This window comes from Taudactylus pleione, unplaced genomic scaffold, assembly GCF_031769625.1.
Source record: "Taudactylus pleione unplaced genomic scaffold, aTauple2 ptg002435l, whole genome shotgun sequence".
NCBI lineage: Eukaryota > Metazoa > Chordata > Amphibia > Anura > Myobatrachidae > Taudactylus > Taudactylus pleione.
This window is the reverse complement of record NW_028286820.1, coordinates 279,414-300,686: the sequence shown is the minus strand read 5'-3', so window position 1 is coordinate 300,686 and position 21,273 is coordinate 279,414. Positions and strand designations below refer to the sequence as shown.

The following is a 21,273-nucleotide window of genomic DNA, read 5'->3' as shown; positions in this document are numbered from 1 at the left end:
AGTTGGTGCCCGGCCGGAGTCGGGTCACCCTGTCGCAGTGGGGCTGCAGGAGCAGCCCCATAGCTTTATTTTAAAAGAGAAATTTTTTATTTTTTTCTTCTTTTTTTACACTTTTAGAGCGGCAGCATCAGACTGTCCTTTAGGACGTCCACGCTGCCGCTCCTTCTCCCCGTTGGCGCCGCGACGCCAGTACAGCTCTGGGGATCGCGGCGGGACCCCAGAGCCTGTACTAGCCGGGCTCTGGGGACTCCCTTGACTGCTGCCGGACGCGACGGGGATCAGGTAAGCCGCGGGTCGCCGCGTGCGGCGGCCCGCGGATACTTCAATGCAGTCAGGAGCCTCCGGTCTCTGGGGACAGACCGGAGGCGCTAGCGGCTGCGGCGGGCTCCCCCTCAATTGAGGAATACCCCGCGTGTCCGCTAGACCACCAGGGTATCAGGCTGGTAGCGGGACCGGCAACCCGGGGGTTAATTGCTAGCCAGGGGAGGCAGCCTTCCCTGTCTAGCGGCTCCTCCCCTCAGCTCAGCGCGCCTTTCAACAAGCAGTCTGGCGTCGCTGAGCTGCTCTTATCTCTCGGCCACTCCTCCTCTGAGGTCTCCGGCGGCCATCTTTACTGGCACATCGCAGACTCCCAGGCGGTATCAAGTGGACCGGTCCCCCTGTGTACCTCTCCCCTGCTAAAGGACAGTGTACACAGCGCTATAGCCCTCCCAGACACTGAATCTGGGCGGTTGATTGTAGCGGAAGGTGCAGTGAGTATAACTTTTCTGCATTGTATGTGACTATTGCTAGTGCTGCCTGTCTGTGACTTATTCTCCTTACTGTCAGCTTATAACTATCCCTTTCCTTCTCCTACGGCCCGGCAGGTGTGTGGGGGAAGGGCGTTTTTCTGAGACCCTCACATATATAAAACACGTATTTGTGGGGTCAGTCACATACTGTTGTGTGCTACACAGTACCATATCTGGGCTGTTGTTTCGCATACTGGTGAGTGCGCGGGTGTTAAAACCGTAATTCCTCTGGTGATACCTATTTCTTGTGTATCTACGGTATCATGTCGGATGAGGAGACTGAGCGCTCTGTGGCTCCTGTGCTATTTTCCTGCAGACGCTGTGCTGCTGGAGTTGATGGGGAGGACTTATCTCAGGATGGTCTGTGCGGGCGGTGCCAGCTGGTACCGGGCCCCTCCAACCCCCCTGTATCACAGGACCCTCCTTGGGCGATGTTTTCACAGGTGCTGGCGTCTATTGCGGACCGGTTATCGGTCCCATCAGCGGTCCCTTCTAGGGCGTTACCGCAGCCCACCATCCCCCATTCCCCGAGGGTTCCACAAATGTTGCGGTCTTCCCCCGGGGCCCAGACTGTGGGTCCTTACTCGGGACTGCCTGTGTATGTGCAGTCTTCCCCAGGGACGTGTCAGTCTGTAGTGCCTTTGCAGAGTGTTGCTCCGACGGCTCCTCCGCCTTGGGTGGATGTTCTATCCAGCTCCGTACAGAGTCTGGCGGCTTCATCCTCGGCGTTTCAGTCTATGTTGCAAGGTGATGTGCCACCAAGGGTGTCTAAACGTCCGGTTGTGAGTTCACTAGCTGCGCAGTTGTCGGACTCGGAAGTGTCCTCAGATGATGGAGAAATCCATGAGGACTCTGACTCTGATGTCATGGGGCAGGAGGTGGAAGCTAAGTCCTCCATTAATGTTCCAGCCTTAGTTAGGGCGGTGCGGGCTATCCTACATGTTGAGGATGATGCGCCGGCTCCTAGGTCGAAGTTTCCTAATTTTAAAAAGGCCAAGGTGACCTCAACTGTGTTCCCCCTGTCTGATCAATTATCGGATCATATGGCGGCGGCCTGGCAATTACCTAGTAAGAGGTTCCATCCACAGAAGAGGTTGGCGGCGAACTATCCTTTTCCTGAAGCTCATTGCAGGAAATGGGAAACTCCGCCGGCGGTGGATTCCCACGTTACCCGCTTGATCAAAAGCGCGACGTTGCCATTGCCGTCTATCTCCTCTTTGAAGGATCCCACGGACAGGAAGGTGGAGACTTGTTTAAAGTCCATTTATTCTCTTTCCGGGGCGGTGGCTCGCCCGTCCATGGCTATCTCCTGGGTGGCTAAAGCCATTGAGGCATGGGCCAATGCCTTGGAGGATACCTTTCCTGATGAGGCTCCGGATATCCAGAGAGCGTTAGTGGGACAGATGCGGGATGCAGCTTCCTATATTGGGGAAGCGTCTTTGGATGCCAGCCTGCTCACTTCTAGGGTGTCGGCTGCAGCGGTATCTGCTCGGCGCTCCCTGTGGCTGAGGTCCTGGAGGGCTGATGCAGATTCAAAAAAGGGTCTGGAGGCCTTGCCTTTTAATGGTGATTTACTATTTGGTCCGGATTTGGACAGAATAGTGGATACTTTGGCTAAGTCCAAGTCGGCTTTTCTCCCTTCGGCCTCTGCGCCGGCTAAAGTGAGGAGCTCTGCCTTTCGGTCCTTTCGGGTTCAGGGTAAGGCCAAGGGCCAGTCCTTCCCGAGACATTCGGCGACCAAGGCCGCACCCAAGCCCAAGAAGCAGGCATGGAGTGCTCGGCGCCCTTCTTCCAAGCAGGAGGATAAGCCTGCTGCCTGATGGGACGGGCCTCTCTCTGGGGGACCCCAGAGTGGGAGGCCGACTTCTCCAATTCGCCCAGTGTTGGCACAATACCACCACGGATGCCTGGGTTCGAGAAGTAGTCTCTCAGGGGTACGCCCTGTCTTTTCGGTTCAGGCCGCCCCACCAGTTTTTTTGTACGAGTCCTTCTCTGGACAAGACCAAAGCTGGTCAGATTCAGGTAGCTATAGAATCCTTGCTACAAGCAGGGGTCATTGTTCCCGTTCCGCAGTCTCAGCGCGGGACGGGGTACTATTCTACTCTGTTTCTGGTACAGAAACCCAATGGTTCTCATCGCCCTATCCTGAATTTGAAGTCTCTGAACAGATACCTCAGAGTTCCCAGGTTCAGGATGGAAACGTTACGTTCCATCATTCTGGCGATGGAACCCGGGGATTATATGGTCTCCCTCGATATCCAGGACGCCTATCTCCATGTGCCCATAGCACCGGCACATCAGCGGTATCTGAGGTTTGCTATCCTGAACCATCACTACCAATTTCGGGCGTTGCCTTTTGGCCTTTCCACGGCTCCGAGGGTGTTCACCAAGGTGATGGCGGTTATGGCTGCCCACCTTCGGGGTCAGGGTCTACGTCTGTTGCCGTACCTGGACGATCTTCTGCTGCTGGCGAGCTCCCCGGAGGTGCTTCTTCGACATCTCCACCTGACCATTGCTTGTCTTCAAGCACACGGGTGGTTGATAAACTGGAAGAAGTCCTCCCTGATTCCATCACAGCGGATGGTTCATTTGGGAGCCCTGCTGGATTCTCGTCAGCAGCGGATTTTCCTGACTCCAGAGAAGGTCTCCTCCCTGCAGCTGCGGATACACAGTTGCCTGAGCAGTTGCCGCCTGTCGGTCCATTCAGCTATGAGAGTTCTGGGGTCCATGGTGTCGACATTCGACATGGTGGAATTTGCCCAGTTCCATTCCCGGCCCCTGCAGGGGCTGATTCTATCGGAATGGAACGGGTTACCTCACCGGATCCGCTCTCAGATGCTGGTGTTGTCCGCGGAGGTTCGGCAGTCTTTGGCTTGGTGGCTTCAGACGGTGCATCTGGTCGAGGGGCGCCCCTTTTGGATCCCGGACTGGGTCCTGCTCACGACGGATGCCAGTCTTCGGGGTTGGGGGGCAGTGACCGGCTCATTATCGCTTCAGGGTCGTTGGTCCGCGGAAGAAGCACTTCTCCCCATCAACATCCTGGAACTGCGGGCTGTGTACAGGGCCCTGCAGTCGTCCGGCCCCGCTCTTCACGGAAGGGCGGTTCAGGTGCAGTCCGACAACGCCACCACGGTGGCGTACATCAACCACCAAGGGGGAACTCGCAGTCGGGCAGCAATGTCGGAGGTGTCTCGCATTCTTGCTTGGGCGGAGTGTCACGTTCCAGCGATCTCGGCAGTCTTCATTCCCGGAGTCCTCAATTGGGAGGCGGACTTCCTCAGCCGTCACGATGTGCATCCCGGGGAATGGTCGCTTCACCCAGAGGTGTTTCAGCTACTCGTGGACAGGTGGGGGCTGCCGGAGCTGGACTTGATGGCCTCCCGTCACAATCACAAGTTGCCCGTTTACGGGTCAAGGACAAGAGACGCAGGCGCCTGTCTGGTAGACGCTCTGTCGGTGAAATGGACGTTTCACCTGGCGTATCTGTTTCCTCCGATATCCTTACTTCCTCGGGTTCTGCGGAAATTCAAGCAGGACGGCGGCACGCTCGTGTTGGTGGCTCCGGCGTGGCCCAGACGTCCTTGGTACTCCGATCTGAGGTGCCTCTCCATCGACGCTCCGTACCTTCTTCCTCAGCGTCGGGACCTGTTGTCTCAGGGGCCCTGCCTTTACCCGGATCTGGGTCGGCTGTCTTTGACGGCGTGGCTCTTGAGACAGCCGTCTTGAGGTCTAGGGGTTTCTCCAGTTCAGTGATTGGTACCATGCTTAGGGCACGCAAGCCTGCCTCCGCGCGGATTTACCACAGGGTGTGGCGCACTTATTTTCAGTGGTGTGAATCCAGAAACTATGATCCGCAGGTGTTCCGGGTTTCCAGAATCTTGGAATTTCTTCAATCGGGTTTGGACCTCGGCTTACGCCTGGCCTCTCTGAAGGTTCATGTGTCTGCTTTGTCCGTGTGGTTTCAGCGACGGATTGCTACACTGCCAGATGTTTACACCTTTTTCCAAGGTGTTCTCAGGATCCAGCCTCCCTTCGTGCCTCCGGTGGCTCCGTGGGACTTGACGGTGGTACTGAGGGTCTTGCAGGGTCCTCCTTTTGAGCCGCTTGAGTCGGTGGAGCTCAAGTGGCTGACGTTTAAGACCATTTTTCTCCTGGCAATTGCTTCGGCCAGGAGGGTTTCAGAATTGGGGGCGCTTTCCTGTCGCCCTCCTTTTCTGATTTTTCACCAGGACAGGGCAGTGCTCCGCACGCGTCCTGAGTTTTTGCCCAAAGTGGTTTCAAAGTTCCACATTAATCAGGAACTTGTTGTGCCAGCTTTTCAGTCACCTGATCTTTCGGCTGGTGAGGCTTCCTTGGATGTGGTCCGGGCACTTAGAATCTATGTGGACCGGACTGCTTCGGTTAGGAAGTCGGATTCTTTGTTTGTCCTCTTTGGTTTTCACAAGAGGGGTTGGCCTGCCAACAAGCAAACGATAGCCCGTTGGCTTCGTTCAGTTATTTGTGAGGCTTATGCGCAGGAGGGTTTACCTGTGCCAGCCTCTGTTAAGGCTCATTCCACTCGTTCTGTGGGTCCCTCTTGGGCTGCTAGACGTGGCGCCTCCGCTGTTCAGCTGTGTAAGGCGGCTACTTGGTCTTCAATTCGGACGTTTTTGAGGTTTTATGCGTTTGACACCTTCGCCTCTCAGGATGCATCCTTTGGGCGCCGGGTACTCCTTTCAGCACAGGAGCGTCCCCGCCCTTAGTTGAACTGCTTTGGGACATCCCCAAGGTCAACCCTGTGGACCCCCTATGGACCCTGAAGTAGAAAACAAGAGATATGGTAAGAACTTACCTTTGTTATCTCTGTTTCTACGAAGTCCATAGGGTCCACAGGGCGCCCGCCCTGACGCACCTGGCTTCAAATGGGCTGTGTGGCTGGTCACCGGTTTTCCGTCTCCCATTTCTGTGAGTATGGTTTCTTGTGTGTTCCAGTCTTCCTTCTCTCTGTTTAGTCTCCTCCTCCGGCCTTAGCTGCTTACCAACTGAGGTGCCTGTGGCCGGGGCGGGGTATAGAGGAGGACGGACCCAAGTGCATCCTGGGAGCAGCAAAGCTTTAACTGCGTGGTGCCCGTGGATCCAGATCCAGCTATACCCCAAGGTCAACCCTGTGGACCCTATGGACTTCGTAGAAACAGAGATAACAAAGGTAAGTTCTTACCATATCTCTTGTTATACACAGTACAGCTGGTTATATCCCTGTCACTCACATATAATACACATTATACACATTACAGCTGGGTGTATCCCTGTCACATATAATACACATTATACACAGTACAGCTGGTTATATCCCTGTCACTCACATATAATACACATTATACACAGTACAGCTGGGTGTATCCCTGTCACTCACATATAATACACATTATACACAGTACAGCTGGGTGTATCCCTGTCACTCACATATAATACACATTATACACAGTACAGCTGGGTGTATTCCTGTCACTCACATATAATACACATTATACACAGTACAGCTGGGTATATCCCTGTCACTCACATATAATACACATTATACACAGTACAGCTGGGTGTATCCCTGTCACTCACATATAATACACATTATACACAGTACAGCTGGGTATATCCCTGTCACTCACATATAATACACATTATACACAGTACAGCTGGGTGTATCCCTGTCACTCACATATAATACACATTATACACAGTACAGCTGGGTGTATTCCTGTCACTCACATATAATACACATTATACACAGTACAGCTGGGTGTATCCCTGTCACTCACATATAATACACATTATACACAGTACAGCTGGGTGTATCCCTGTCACTCACATATAATACACATTATACACAGTACAGCTGGGTGTATTCCTGTCACTCACATATAATACACATTATACACAGTACAGCTGGGTATATCCCTGTCACTCACATATAATACACATTATACACAGTACAGCTGGGTGTATCCCTGTCACTCACATATAATACACATTATACACAGTACAGCTGGGTATATCCCTGTCACTCACATATAATACACATTATACACAGTACAGCTGGGTATATCCCTGTCACTCACATATAATACACATTATACACAGTACAGCTGGGTGTATCCCTGTCACTCACATATTATACACATTATACACAGTACAGCTGGGTGTATCCCTGTCACTCACATATTATACACATTATACACAGTACAGCTGGGTATATCCCTGTCACTCACATATAATACACATTATACACAGTACAGCTGGGTGTATCCCTGTCACTCACATATAATACACATTATACACAGTACAGCTGGGTATATCCCTGTCACTCACATATAATACACATTATACACAGTACAGCTGGGTATATCCCCGTCACTCACATATAATACACATTATACACAGTACAGCTGGGTGTATCCCTGTCACTCACATATAATACACATTATACACAGTACAGCTGGGTGTATCCCTGTCACATATAATACACATTATACACAGCACAGCTGGGTGTATCCCTGTCACTCACATATAATACACATTATACACAGTACAGCTGGGTGTATCCCTGTCACATATAATACACATTATACACAGTACAGCTGGGTGTATCCCTGTCACATATAATACACATTATACACAGTACAGCTGGGTGTATCCCTGTCACTCACATATAATACACATTATACACAGTACAGCTGGGTGTATCCCCGTCACATATAATGCACATTATACACAGTACAGCTGGGTGTATCCCTGTCACATATAATACACATTATACACAGTACAGCTGGGTGTATCCCTGTCACATATAATACACATTATACACAGTACAGCTGGGTATATCCCTGTCACATATAATACACATTATACACAGTACAGCTGGGTATATCCCTGTCACTCACATATAATACACATTATACACAGTACAGCTGGGTGTATCCCTGTCACTCACATATAATACACATTATACACAGTACAGCTGGGTGTATCCCCGTCACTCACATATAATACACATTATACACAGTACAGCTGGGTATATCCCTGTCACTCACATATAATACACATTATACACAGTACAGCTGGGTGTATCCCTGTCACTCACATATAATACACATTATACACAGTACAGCTGGGTATATCCCTGTCACTCACATATAATACACATTATACACAGTACAGCTGGGTATATCCCTGTCACTCACATATAATACACATTATACACAGTACAGCTGGGTGTATCCCTGTCACTCACATATAATACACATTATACACAGTACAGCTGGGTATATCCCTGTCACTCACATATAATACACATTATACACAGTACAGCTGGGTGTATCCCTGTCACTCACATATAATACACATTATACACAGTACAGCTGGGTATATCCCTGTCACTCACATATAATACACATTATACACAGTACAGCTGGGTGTATCCCTGTCACTCACATATAATACACATTATACACAGTACAGCTGGGTGTATCCCCGTCACTCACATATAATACACATTATACACAGTACAGCTGGGTGTATCCCTGTCACATATAATACACATTATACACAGTACAGCTGGGTATATCCCTGTCACTCACATATAATACACATTATACACAGTACAGCTGGGTGTATCCCCGTCACTCACATATAATACACATTATACACAGTACAGCTGGGTGTATCCCTGTCACTCACATATAATACACATTATACACAGTACAGCTGGGTGTATCCCCGTCACTCACATATAATACACATTATACACAGTACAGCTGGGTATATCCCCGTCACTCACATATAATACACATTATACACAGTACAGCTGGGTATATCCCTGTCACTCACATATAATACACATTATACACAGTACAGCTGGGTGTATCCCCGTCACTCACATATAATACACATTATACACAGTACAGCTGGGTGTATCCCTGTCACATATAATACACATTATACACAGTACAGCTGGGTGTATCCCTGTCACTCACATATAATACACATTATACACAGTACAGCTGGGTATATCCCCGTCACTCACATATAATACACATTATACACAGTACAGCTGGGTGTATTCCTGTCAGTCACATATAATACACATTATACACAGTACAGCTGGGTATATCCCTGTCACATATAATACACATTATACACAGTACAGCTGGGTATATCCCTGTCACATATAATACACATTATACACAGTACAGCTGGGTGTATCCCTGTCACTCACATATAATACACATTATACACAGTACAGCTGGGTGTATCCCTGTCACTCACATATAATACACATTATACACAGTACAGCTGGGTGTATCCCTGTCACTCACATATAATACACATTATACACAGTACAGCTGGGTGTATCCCTGTCACATATAATACACATTATACACAGTACAGCTGGGTATATCCCCGTCACTCACATATAATACACATTATACACAGTACAGCTGGGTGTATCCCTGTCACATATAATACACATTATACACAGTACAGCTGGGTATATCCCTGTCACTCACATATAATACACATTATACACAGTACAGCTGGGTGTATCCCTGTCACTCACATATAATACACATTATACACAGTACAGCTGGGTATATCCCTGTCACTCACATATAATACACATTATACACAGTACAGCTGGGTGTATCCCTGTCACATATAATACACATTATACACAGTACAGCTGGGTGTATCCCTGTCACTCACATATAATACACATTATACACAGTACAGCTGGGTATATCCCTGTCACTCACATATAATACACATTATACACAGTACAGCTGGGTGTATCCCTGTCACTCACATATAATACACATTATACACAGTACAGCTGGGTGTATCCCTGTCACATATAATACACATTATACACAGTACAGCTGGGTGTATCCCTGTCACATATAATACACATTATACACAGTACAGCTGGGTATATCCCTGTCACTCACATATAATACACATTATACACAGTACAGCTGGGTATATCCCCGTCACTCACATATAATACACATTATACACAGTACAGCTGGGTGTATCCCCGTCACTCACATATAATACACATTATACACAGTACAGCTGGGTGTATCCCTGTCACATATAATACACATTATACACAGTACAGCTGGGTATATCCCTGTCACATATAATACACATTATACACAGTACAGCTGGGTGTATCCCTGTCACATATAATACACATTATACACAGTACAGCTGGGTGTATCCCTGTCACATATAATACACATTATACACAGTACAGCTGGGTATATCCCTGTCACATATAATACACATTATACACAGTACAGCTGGGTGTATCCCTGTAACTCACATATAATACACATTATACACAGTACAGCTGGGTATATCCCTGTCACATATAATACACATTATACACAGTACGTGTATCCCTGTCACTCACATATAATACACATTATACACAGTACGTGTATCCCTGTCACTCACATATAATACACATTATACACAGTACAGCTGGGTGTATCCCTGTCACATATAATACACATTATACACAGTACAGCTGGGTGTATCCCTGTCACATATAATACACATTATACACAGTACAGCTGGGTGTATCCCTGTCACTCACATATAATACACATTATACACAGTACAGCTGGGTGTATCCCTGTCACATATAATACACATTATACACAGTACAGCTGGGTATATCCCTGTCACTCACATATAATACACATTATACACAGTACAGCTGGGTATATCCCTGTCACATATAATACACATTATACACAGTACAGCTGGGTATATCCCTGTCACTCACATATAATACACATTATACACAGTACAGCTGGGTGTATCCCTGTCACTCACATATAATACACATTATACACAGTACAGCTGGGTATATCCCCGTCACTCACATATAATACACATTATACACAGTACAGCTGGGTATATCCCTGTCACTCACATATAATACACATTATACACAGTACAGCTGGGTGTATCCCTGTCACATATAATACACATTATACACAGTACAGCTGGGTGTATCCCTGTCACTCACATATAATACACATTATACACAGTACAGCTGGGTATATCCCTGTCACTCACATATAATACACATTATACACAGTACAGCTGGGTATATCCCTGTCACTCACATATAATACACATTATACACAGTACAGCTGGGTGTATCCCTGTCACTCACATATAATACACATTATACACAGTACAGCTGGGTATATCCCTGTCACTCACATATAATACACATTATACACAGTACAGCTGGGTGTATCCCTGTCACATATAATACACATTATACACAGTACAGCTGGGTGTATCCCCGTCACTCACATATAATACACATTATACACAGTACAGCTGGGTGTATCCCTGTCACTCACATATAATACACATTATACACAGTACAGCTGGGTGTATCCCTGTCACATATAATACACATTATACACAGTACAGCTGGGTGTATCCCTGTCACTCACATATAATACACATTATACACAGTACAGCTGGGTATATCCCTGTCACATATAATACACATTATACACAGTACAGCTGGGTGTATCCCTGTCACATATAATACACATTATACATAGTACAGCTGGGTGTATCCCTGTCACTCACATATAATACACATTATACACAGTACAGCTGGGTATATCCCTGTCACTCACATATAATACACATTATACACAGTACAGCTGGGTATATCCCTGTCACTCACATATAATACACATTATACACAGTACAGCTGGGTATATCCCCGTCACTCACATATAATACACATTATACACAGTACAGCTGGGTGTATCCCTGTCACTCACATATAATACACATTATACACAGTACAGCTGGGTGTATCCCTGTCACTCACATATAATACACATTATACACAGTACAGCTGGGTATATCCCCGTCACTCACATATAATACACATTATACACAGTACAGCTGGGTGTATCCCTGTCACATATAATACACATTATACACAGTACAGCTGGGTGTATCCCTGTCACATATAATACACATTATACACAGTACAGCTGGGTATATCCCCGTCACTCACATATAATACACATTATACACAGTACAGCTGGGTGTATCCCTGTCACATATAATACACATTATACACAGTACAGCTGGGTATATCCCCGTCACATATAATACACATTATACACAGTACAGCTGGGTGTATCCCTGTCACATATAATACACATTATACACAGTACAGCTGGGTATATCCCCGTCACTCACATATAATACACATTATACACAGTACAGCTGGGTATATCCCCGTCACATATAATACACATTATACACAGTACAGCTGGGTGTATCCCTGTCACATATAATACACATTATACACAGTACAGCTGGGTATATCCCCGTCACTCACATATAATACACATTATACACAGTACAGCTGGGTATATCCCCGTCACTCACATATAATACACATTATACACAGTACAGCTGGGTGTATCCCCGTCACTCACATATAATACACATTATACACAGTACAGCTGGGTGTATCCCCGTCACTCACATATAATACACATTATACACAGTACAGCTGGGTATATCCCCGTCACTCACATATAATACACATTATACACAGTACAGCTGGGTGTATCCCTGTCACTCACATATAATACACATTATACACAGTACAGCTGGGTGTATCCCCGTCACTCACATATAATACACATTATACACAGTACAGCTGGGTGTATCCCTGTCACTCACATATAATACACATTATACACAGTACAGCTGGGTATATACCTGTCACTCACATATAATACACATTATACACAGTACAGCTGGGTGTATCCCTGTCACTCACATATAATACACATTATACACAGTACAGCTGGGTGTATCCCTGTCACTCACATATAATACACATTATACACAGTACAGCTGGGTGTATTCCTGTCACATATAATACACATTATACACAGTACAGCTGGGTGTATCCCTGTCACATATAATACACATTATACACAGTACAGCTGGGTATATCCCTGTCACTCACATATAATACACATTATACACAGTACAGCTGGGTATATCCCTGTCACTCACATATAATACACATTATACACAGTACAGCTGGGTATATCCCTGTCACTCACATATAATACACATTATACACAGTACAGCTGGGTGTATCCCTGTCACTCACATATAATACACATTATACACAGTACAGCTGGGTATATCCCCGTCACTCACATATAATACACATTATACACAGTACAGCTGGGTATATCCCTGTCACTCACATATAATACACATTATACACAGTACAGCTGGGTGTATCCCTGTCACTCACATATAATACACATTATACACAGTACAGCTGGGTATATCCCTGTCACATATAATACACATTATACACAGTACAGCTGGGTGTATCCCTGTCACTCACATATAATACACATTGTACACAGTACAGCTGGGTATATCCCTGTCACATATAATACACATTATACACAGTACAGCTGGGTGTATCCCTGTCACATATAATACACATTATACATAGTACAGCTGGGTGTATCCCTGTCACTCACATATAATACACATTATACACAGTACAGCTGGGTATATCCCTGTCACTCACATATAATACACATTATACACAGTACAGCTGGGTGTATCCCTGTCACTCACATATAATACACATTATACACAGTACAGCTGGGTATATCCCTGTCACATATAATACACATTATACACAGTACAGCTGGGTGTATCCCTGTCACATATAATACACATTATACACAGTACAGCTGGGTATATCCCTGTCACTCACATATAATACACATTATACACAGTACAGCTGGGTATATCCCTGTCACTCACATATAATACACATTATACACAGTACAGCTGGGTATATCCCTGTCACTCACATATAATACACATTATACACAGTACAGCTGGGTATATCCCTGTCACTCACATATAATACACATTATACACAGTACAGCTGGGTGTATCCCTGTCACATATAATACACATTATACACAGTACAGCTGGGTGTATCCCTGTCACATATAATACACATTATACACAGTACAGCTGGGTATATCCCTGTCACATATAATACACATTATACACAGTACAGCTGGGTGTATCCCTGTCACATATAATACACATTATACATAGTACAGCTGGGTGTATCCCTGTCACTCACATATAATACACATTATACACAGTACAGCTGGGTATATCCCTGTCACTCACATATAATACACATTATACACAGTACAGCTGGGTATATCGCTGTCACTCACATATAATACACATTATACACATTACAGCTGGGTGTATCCCTGTCACTCACATATACAATGCCTTGCAAAAGTATTCACACCCCCTTGCATTTTTCATGTTTTGTTGCCTCACAACCTGGAATTAAATTAGATTGTGTGAAGGTGTGCATCATTTCATTCACAGAACATGCATACAACTGTTGTGGTTTTTTTTATATTGTGAATCAAACAACATTTAGGACAACATAACAGAAAACTTCAGCATGCATAACTATTCACCCCCCTAAAGTCAGTACTTTTTCGAGCCACCTTTTGTGGCAATTACAGCTGCAAGTCGCTTTGGATAAGTCTCTATGAGCTTGCCACATCTTGCCCCTGGGATTTGTGCCCATTCCTCAAGGCAAAACTGTTCCAGCTCCTTCATGTTGGGTGGTTTCCTCTTGGGAACAGCAATCTTCAAGTCTGACCACAGATTCTCAATTGGATTGAGATCTGGGCTTTGACTAGGCCATTCCAACACATTTAAATGTTTCCCCAAACCACTCGAGTGTTGCTTTAGCAGTATGCTTTGGGTCATTAGGACAACCTCCGTCCCAGTCTCAAATCACAGGCAGACTGAAACAGGTTTTGCTCAAGAATATCCCTGTATTTAGCACCATCCATCTTTACCTCGACTCGAATCAGTTTCCCAGTCCCTGCTGCTGAAAAAACATCCCCACAGCATGATGCTGCCACCACCAAGTTTCACTGTGGGGATGGTGTTCTTGGGGTGATGGGATGTGTTGGGTTTGCGCCAGACATAGCGTTTTCCTTGGTGGCCGAAAAGTTCAATTTTAGTCTCATCTGACCAGAGCACCTTCCTCCATACATTTGGGGAGTCGCCCACATGCCTTTTGGCAAACTCAAATTGTGTCTTCTTATTTTTATCACGAAGTAATGGTTTTTTTCTGGCCACTCTTCCATAAAGCCCATCTCTATGGAGTGTGCGGCTTATTGTGGTCACATTCACAGATACACCAGTCTCTGCTGTGGAACTCTGCGGCTCCTTCAGGGTTACCTTTGGTCTCTGTGCTGCCTCTCTGATTAATGCCCTCCTTGCCCGGTCTGTGAGTTTTGGTGGGCGGCCCTCTCTTGGCAGGTTTGTTGTGGTACCATGTTCTTTCCATTTGATGATGATGGATTTGATGGTGCTCCGGGGGATCATCAAAGATTTGGATATTTTTATAGAACCCAACCCAGAATTGTACTTCTCAACAACTTTGTCCCTGACTTGTTTGGAGAGCTCCTTGGTCTTCATGGTGTGATGCCTCTTGCTTAGTGGTGTTGCAGCCTCGGGGGCCTTTCAGAGAAGGTGTGCTTATACTGACAGATCATGTGACACTTAGATTTCACACAGGTGGACTTCATTTCACTAATTATGTGACTTCTGAAGGTAATTGGTTGCACCAGAACCTTTGGAGGAGCTTCATAGCAAAGGGGGTGATTACATATGCACGTACCAATTTTAAGAATTGTATTTATAAAGATTCTTTTTTATATATATATATTTCTCATTTCACTTCACCAAATTATACTATTTTGTGCAGATCCATCACATAAAATTCAGATTAAAAAAAAAAAAATTACAGGTTGTAATGTAGCAAAAAAGGTAAGAAGCCAAGGGGGGTGAATACTTTTGCAAGGCACTATATAGCGCAAACATATTCCGCAGTGCTTTACATATTATGTTTGAGTAATTTACATCAGTTCTTATCCCATATTTCCTATCACATGGAAAAACATACACGCTAGGGTTAATTGTATATGTTGTTTTTGTGTTGCCAGAAGACATGTAACCTGCCAGTAGCCCACGCAAACACATGGGGAACATCTCATGATCTCAGGGCTGTGAGGCAGTAATGCTAAGCTCTGCACCACCCTGCTGACCCACATATAATACACATTGGAGCTGGTTATATTCTTGTCAGTCACATACTAGTGTTTGCTTCATTTTTTGGTGAAAATAAAAATTAGTGCTATATTTCTGTGCTGTTAAAAAGATTATAACAGTTTATTGATTTTTTTGCTGTGTGGTGTTTACGTTCGATAACCCTAATCTTTATCCCTTTTGAAAATGTGTCTACTGTAGGGAGCAGAATAGTAAGTGCCCCCCAAAGAGGGCCGTGCCGTGGCGGTGAAACCCTTCTATAGGGGAAAAGTGGCATTTAGATCACCATACCAGAGGATGGAAAAGGACCGGAGTTGCGTAGCTGAGAGAATATTAAATCTCACGCTGGAGATCATCTACCTGCTGACTGGGGAGGTGAGGGAGTCTGGGAGTGTCACAGTGACATCACTATTATCTCTATTACTAACACAGGGACCAGACTGGGGAGGTGAGGGAGTCTGGGAGTGTCACAGTGACATCACTATTATCTCTATTACTAACACAGGGACCTGACTGGGGAGGTGAGGGAGTCTGGGAGTGTCACAGTGACATCACTATTATCTCTATTACTAACACAGGGACCAGACTGGGGAGATGAGGGAGTCTGGGAGTGTCACAGTGACATCACTATTATCTCTATTACTAACACAAGGACCTGACTGGGGAGGTGAGGGAGTCTGGGAGTGTCACAGTGACATCACTATTATCTCTATTACTAACACAAGGACCTGACTGGGGAGGTGAGGGAGTCTGGGAGTGTCACAGTGACATCACTCTTATCTCTATTACTAACACAGGGACATGACTGGGGAGGTGAGGGAGTCTGGGAGTGTCACAGTGACATCACTATTATCTCTATTACTAACACAGGGACCAGACTGGGGAGGTGAGGGAGTCTGGGAGTGTCACAGTGACATCACTATTATCTCTATTACTAACACAGGGACCTGACTGGGGAGGTGAGGGAGTCTGGGAGTGTCACAGTGACATCACTATTATCTCTATTACTAACACAGGGACCAGACTGGGGAGATGAGGGAGTCTGGGAGTGTCACAGTGACATCACTATTATCTCTATTACTAACACAAGGACCTGACTGGGGAGGTGAGGGAGTCTGGGAGTGTCACAGTGACATCACTATTATCTCTATTACTAACACAAGGACCTGACTGGGGAGGTGAGGGAGTCTGGGAGTGTCACAGTGACATCACTATTATCTCTATTACTAACACAGGGACCTGACTGGGGAGGTGAGGGAGTCTGGGAGTGTCACAGTGACATCACTATTATCTCTATTACTAACACAGGGACCTGACTGGGGAGGTGAGGGAGTCTGGGAGTGTCACAGTGACATCACTCTTATCTCTATTACTAACACAGGGACCTGACTGGGGAGGTGAGGGAGTCTGGGAGTGTCACAGTGACATCACTATTATCAGTGACATGACTGGTATGTTTGTTAAATATATATGATTATGTCAAAATCTCTGCTAAATGTATCCTTAACTTGTTTGAAAATTTTCCCTGTGGTATTATGTAAAGTAAACTTACAGAGATGAATGTTTGGTAATATTTTTACAGGGCTTTACCTGACTTCTTTAAAGGTTTACAGATCTTAATGTATTCCTTAAGTCAGTCATGCTCATGCAGGATACTTGCCTACCAGTACAGCTTGGCCGCATGGCCTCGTAATCACTATTTAGAGTGACAGTACTTTATTCTCTCCCCCTCTCCCCCTCTCCCCCTCCGCCTCTTCCCCCCCCTCCTTAGCCCCCTCACCTTCCCCCTCTCCCCCTTTCTCCCTCCCCCTCTCTCTCTATGTCTTTGTATTGTATATTGTATTTAGAAAGATGCATCAAGTTCTAATTCATGAAAATATAGCAGAGTGTTAGCGAATTGAGGACAGAAGTCTCTGCAGTATTCAGTTCTCCCTCTCATCATTGGAGGCTGACGTTGGAAGGCACGCAGAATCCACCTACCGTAACTCTCGATAAAATGTGAACCGTGTGTATGTACAACATGTGTACAGAGGCCCTGATTCAGAGCCGGACGCTCTGACAGAGCGCTCGCTCTGAATCAGGGCCGTCCCTCTTAGTTTTTAGAGCGACCTCCTGGCCGCTCGCATAGCTGCGGGTGACCACCCACAGCTATAGCGAGCGGCCAAAGAGATGGTCGCGATGGTCAAGAACATCGCGACCATCGGGCTTGCGACGAGACCCTTGCGGTAGGGTCTCGTTGCCGCAAGCCCTGGAGTGCTTTTGGCTCTATCAGAGCCGAAAGCACTCCCACTGACATCACTAGTGATGTCAGTGGGGCCAGACCCAGACGGTAGGCGTTCCCATGGGAACGCCTCCGTCTGGGCTGCCACGCCCCCGGCACGCCCACCAAAGGGGGCGTGCTGTCACTCACCATCGACAGCACGCCCCCTTTGGTGCGAGACCCATAGCGACGGCTTGACCGTCGTTATTCGGGTCTTGCGCATGTGCACGACGGAGCCACCTCCGTCGTGCGCATGCGCACTTGGCCAACATCGACCTGCTTGCGAGCGGGTCTGAATTAGGCCCAGAGTTCAGTTTGCTGGGAAAACTTCTCAGGGGGTGATTCAATTGTTTTGTGGGCGACGATAATTAATGGGCGCCCAGTGGTGAACTTCAATTGTTCTGGATGCCCCTTTAATTATCGTGATCATCGTTCCCAATACACATTAGACTAGGGGTGGGCAATAAGCGTCCCCCCCCCCTTAGATGTTGTAAAACTACACATCCCAGCATGCCCTTCCACAGTTTTCCTATTTGGCTATACTAAAAATATTGCAATGCATACTAGGATTTGTAGTTCAACAACAGCTGGAGTGCCGCTGATTGCCCACCCCTGCTTTAGACGATCCGGTGCCTGACCGCCCAATATGTCGGCCCCCGCCGCATCCCGCTGCTTGGTGTCATCAGTCGCATCGTTAGGTTGAGCTGCATGTGGGGCCGACCTGACGACCAAAACGGGAGCGCGCAACAGCCGACATAGTATGTACTTGCTAGGCGTTGGAATCGGCCATCTTGTCCGAGAAATCATATAGTGTGTACCAGGCTTAAGGGTTAAACGATGCATGCTATGGTTCCTGTCTGTAAGCCTCTTGAAAGACACTGCAGCCAATCTCTCTGGGGGGCATTCAATTGCTGACAATGTAACGCTGGACATCACCGCGATGTTCGGTTGCGCACATTTCCGCCTATTACGGTAACTCATCATCGCTACTGTCCCTGCGCAGCCCCCTGGGATGCGAGGAACCACTAGCTGTGTCCGGGTCTTGATGGCACATCGCGGCCAAAGTGGCAAATTGAATGCCCCCCTAGGTATCTGGAGAGAACACTAGCTTTCAGTCAGATGCAGATAATATGAGTGTTGGTCGTCGTTTTGTTAATAGACCTGTATGTTAGATAAAATGATTGTATAATGGATTCAGGCTATTAATGTAGTGACCTAATGCATTTTATTTTCTTTATTGCAACCATACGGCTATCCTGCAACTTGTGCTGCCCCACGGCCTGATTCCCTCACAGCTTCCATGTATCTGGTTTTCGTCTCTCTCATTTCTACAAATGGCTTCTGCCGGTTAAGATGAAAACCACGTGGAACTGATGATTCTGTGGGCTTTACGCTCTTCGTATGTTGTTTATTTTGTTCTGTGTTTTGCTTTATTGTATTTACCCATTATGGATCTCCATGAATGGCTTACCCTGCCCATGTCCACCTATGTACAGCCCCTAAAATGGCTGCCTCACTTGTGGCTAGGACGAACCATCCGTGGATCTGAAGATCCTGTTTGCATCGGCTTTGTAGAATCTCATTTCCTGTGTCTCGTAGTCCCTCCAATGTGTACCACGTCTCCTAGTGTTGCTAACCCACTCCAGCATGACCTATGTAGCATGCCCAAAATGTCCGACTCGTCTGGCGCTTTTCTGGGTAGGATGAAGAGCCCATGATGATTCTGCGAGCATCCAGTTGGTCGTATGTTGTGTTTTGCCCTTGGTATCTCCCCAAAGAGTTATCCTGCCTTCAACTCTTGTAGCCAATGTAGCGGGCTCAATATGGTTGCCTTGCCCGGTACTTGGCGGGTGAGCTGAACAATCCACAAAACTGATGATTCTTTGTTTATCCTGTATCTTGTAACAAATTTTTATTGTATTTTAGATTTTGTATTCACTCACTGTGACCATTGTAGTGCGTTCAAGATGGCCGCCTGCCATGTAATATGGTTTCCCTCCTGCTACTGTAAAGTGCTTTGAGTCCTTTTGAAGAAAAGCGCTATATAAATAAAAATTATTATTATTCTTCTGTCTTTTACTCATAGCTAATTAGGACTCCACATAATACAGAGCAGGGTAATAAGTTGCTACTTTGCAAATAATAATTAATTATAGGGTATGCACTTTGGCCAGTAAATTGTCTGGTACTTTCTGATTTATTTAAGGCTCCTGTCGAGGTGCTCTTTCCGTTCTTGAGCTTTCATCTTGTCAAAGGAACATATCAAAGAAATAATAAATATTTTAAATCCTGATGTTGATGTGTCGTAGGGCTATATAATAGCGAGGAAGACGCCTGGAGACTGTGAGACTCCCAGCAGCCATCCCCGTGTGTCAGGAGGACGGAGCAGGACCAAGAGCCCCATCACGGTGCCTCCACCTCACTCACTGATACATGAGAGACACAATGACCAGAAGATCTTGGAACTCACCAACAAGATCATTCAGCTGCTGACTGGAGAGGTGACTGCTGGGAATGGGACATTATACAGTAACACCAGGGGATGTATCTGGGTGATGACTGGGGAGGTGACTGCTGGGAATGGGACATTATACAGTAACACCGGGGGATGTGTCTGGGTGATGACTGGGGAGGTGACTGCTGGGAATGGGACATTATACAGTAACACCAGGGGATGTGTCTGGGTGATGACTGGAGAGGTGACTGCTGGGAATGGGACATTATACAGTAACACCAGGGGATGTGTCTGGGTGATGACTGGAGAGGTGACTGCTGGGAATGGGACATTATACAGTAACACCAGGGAGTGTGTCTGGGTGATGACTGGAGAGGTGACTGCTGGGAATGGGACATTATACAGTAACACCAGGGGATGTGTCTGGGTGATGACTGGGGAGGTGACTGCTGGGAATGGGGCATTATACAGTAACACCGGGGGATGTATCTGGGTGATGACTGGGGAGGTGACTGCTGGGAATGGGA

General features: G+C 46.3%; 1 protein-coding gene across 1 annotated transcript in view; it reads left to right on the top strand.

Moving 5' to 3' along the window:
• The first annotated feature begins 5,913 nt into the window (after nt 1-5,913).
• LOC148431342 (uncharacterized) overlaps nt 5,914-21,273 on the top strand; it is a 33,730-nt gene continuing 18,370 nt past the window's right edge. The window contains exons 1-3 of the mRNA XM_088466082.1: nt 5,914-5,976; nt 16,233-16,406; nt 20,601-20,792. Of these exons, the coding sequence (XP_088322208.1) occupies nt 16,329-16,406; nt 20,601-20,792 (270 nt within the window). The 5' untranslated portion in view covers nt 5,914-5,976; nt 16,233-16,328. The remainder of the gene's footprint in view (nt 5,977-16,232; nt 16,407-20,600; nt 20,793-21,273) is intronic.